The 1,049-nt window shown below is 50.7% G+C and overlaps 1 protein-coding gene across 1 annotated transcript in view; it reads right to left on the bottom strand.

Moving 5' to 3' along the window:
- The window catches only part of A2ML1 (alpha-2-macroglobulin-like 1), an 82,379-nt gene that overhangs the window by 57,333 nt on the left and 23,997 nt on the right, over positions 1-1,049 (bottom strand). Inside the window, exon 8 of the mRNA XM_011983397.1 lies at positions 283-413. Coding sequence (XP_011838787.1) covers positions 283-413 — 131 coding nt within the window. The remainder of the gene's footprint in view (positions 1-282; positions 414-1,049) is intronic.

The following is a 1,049-nucleotide window of genomic DNA, read 5'->3' as shown; positions in this document are numbered from 1 at the left end:
TGTAACTCCAGCTACTCCGGAGGCTGAGGCAGGAGAATCACTTGAATCCGGATAGTGGAGGTTGATTGAACCGAGATCATGCCACTGCACGCCAGAGGCGCATGCCACCACGCCCAGCTAATTTTTTGAATTTTTAGTAGAGATGGGGTTTCACCATATTGGTCAGGCTGGTCTCAAACTCCTGACCTCGTGATCCGCCTGCCTCGGCCTCCCAAAGTGCCGGGAGGACAGGCTTGAGCCATCACGCCCGGCCGATAGGTTCCTTTTTTACCTGTCATTTACTCACCTGTCCAGAGAAGTTCCCGCATTTGTCAGGTAGCTGCTCCCGTTCCACCTGTCCATACCAGTAAGTATGTGCCTTCTGACACACAGACACCTGCACTGCCCCTAGCATGGGCTTTCCATAGGTGTACCTAACCAAGAAAAGCATGAGGGGTCAGAGCTGGGAAATTCCACTCGAGATCCGGCTCTTCCTCCGAACACCACTTCTCTCTTCTCACACTCCAGCCTCTGAAAGAAAGCTCTGACAATCCAGGCCAGTGTGGTGGCTCATGCCTGTAATCCCAAAACTTTGGGAGGCTGAGGCAGGTGGATCACTTGAGGCCAGGAGTTCAAGACCAGCCTAGGCAACACGGCAAGACCCTGTCTCTACTAAAAATACAAAAATTTGCTGGGCATGGTGGCTCAGACCTGAATCCCAGCTTCTCTAGGAGGATGAGGCAGGAGAATCACTTGAACCCAGGAAATGGAGGTTGCAGTGAGCCGAGATCGCCCCACTGCACTCCAGCCTGGGTGACAGAGTGAGACTCTGTCTCAAAAAAAAAGAAAGAAAGAAAGAAAGAAAGCTCTGATAATCCTACCTTTTCTAGTCCTCTTTTCCTTCTGTCCCTTCCTCCACAACAGTAGCCACAATGTTGATTTGATGGTTGTACGCATATCCAATGAGGTCAAAGGTGGCCATGTCCACAGGTGCTGAGAAGCATCCTGTTTTGTCAGTCTAGTGAGGCGATCAGAGACAGAGATAGAGAGCAGATGAGGAATATAATCTC

This window comes from Mandrillus leucophaeus, unplaced genomic scaffold (assembly GCF_000951045.1).
Source record: "Mandrillus leucophaeus isolate KB7577 unplaced genomic scaffold, Mleu.le_1.0 Scaffold249, whole genome shotgun sequence".
Classification (NCBI taxonomy): domain Eukaryota; kingdom Metazoa; phylum Chordata; class Mammalia; order Primates; family Cercopithecidae; genus Mandrillus; species Mandrillus leucophaeus.
The sequence above is the reverse complement of the archived record's forward strand: the minus strand, read 5'-3'. Positions and strand labels throughout refer to the sequence as shown.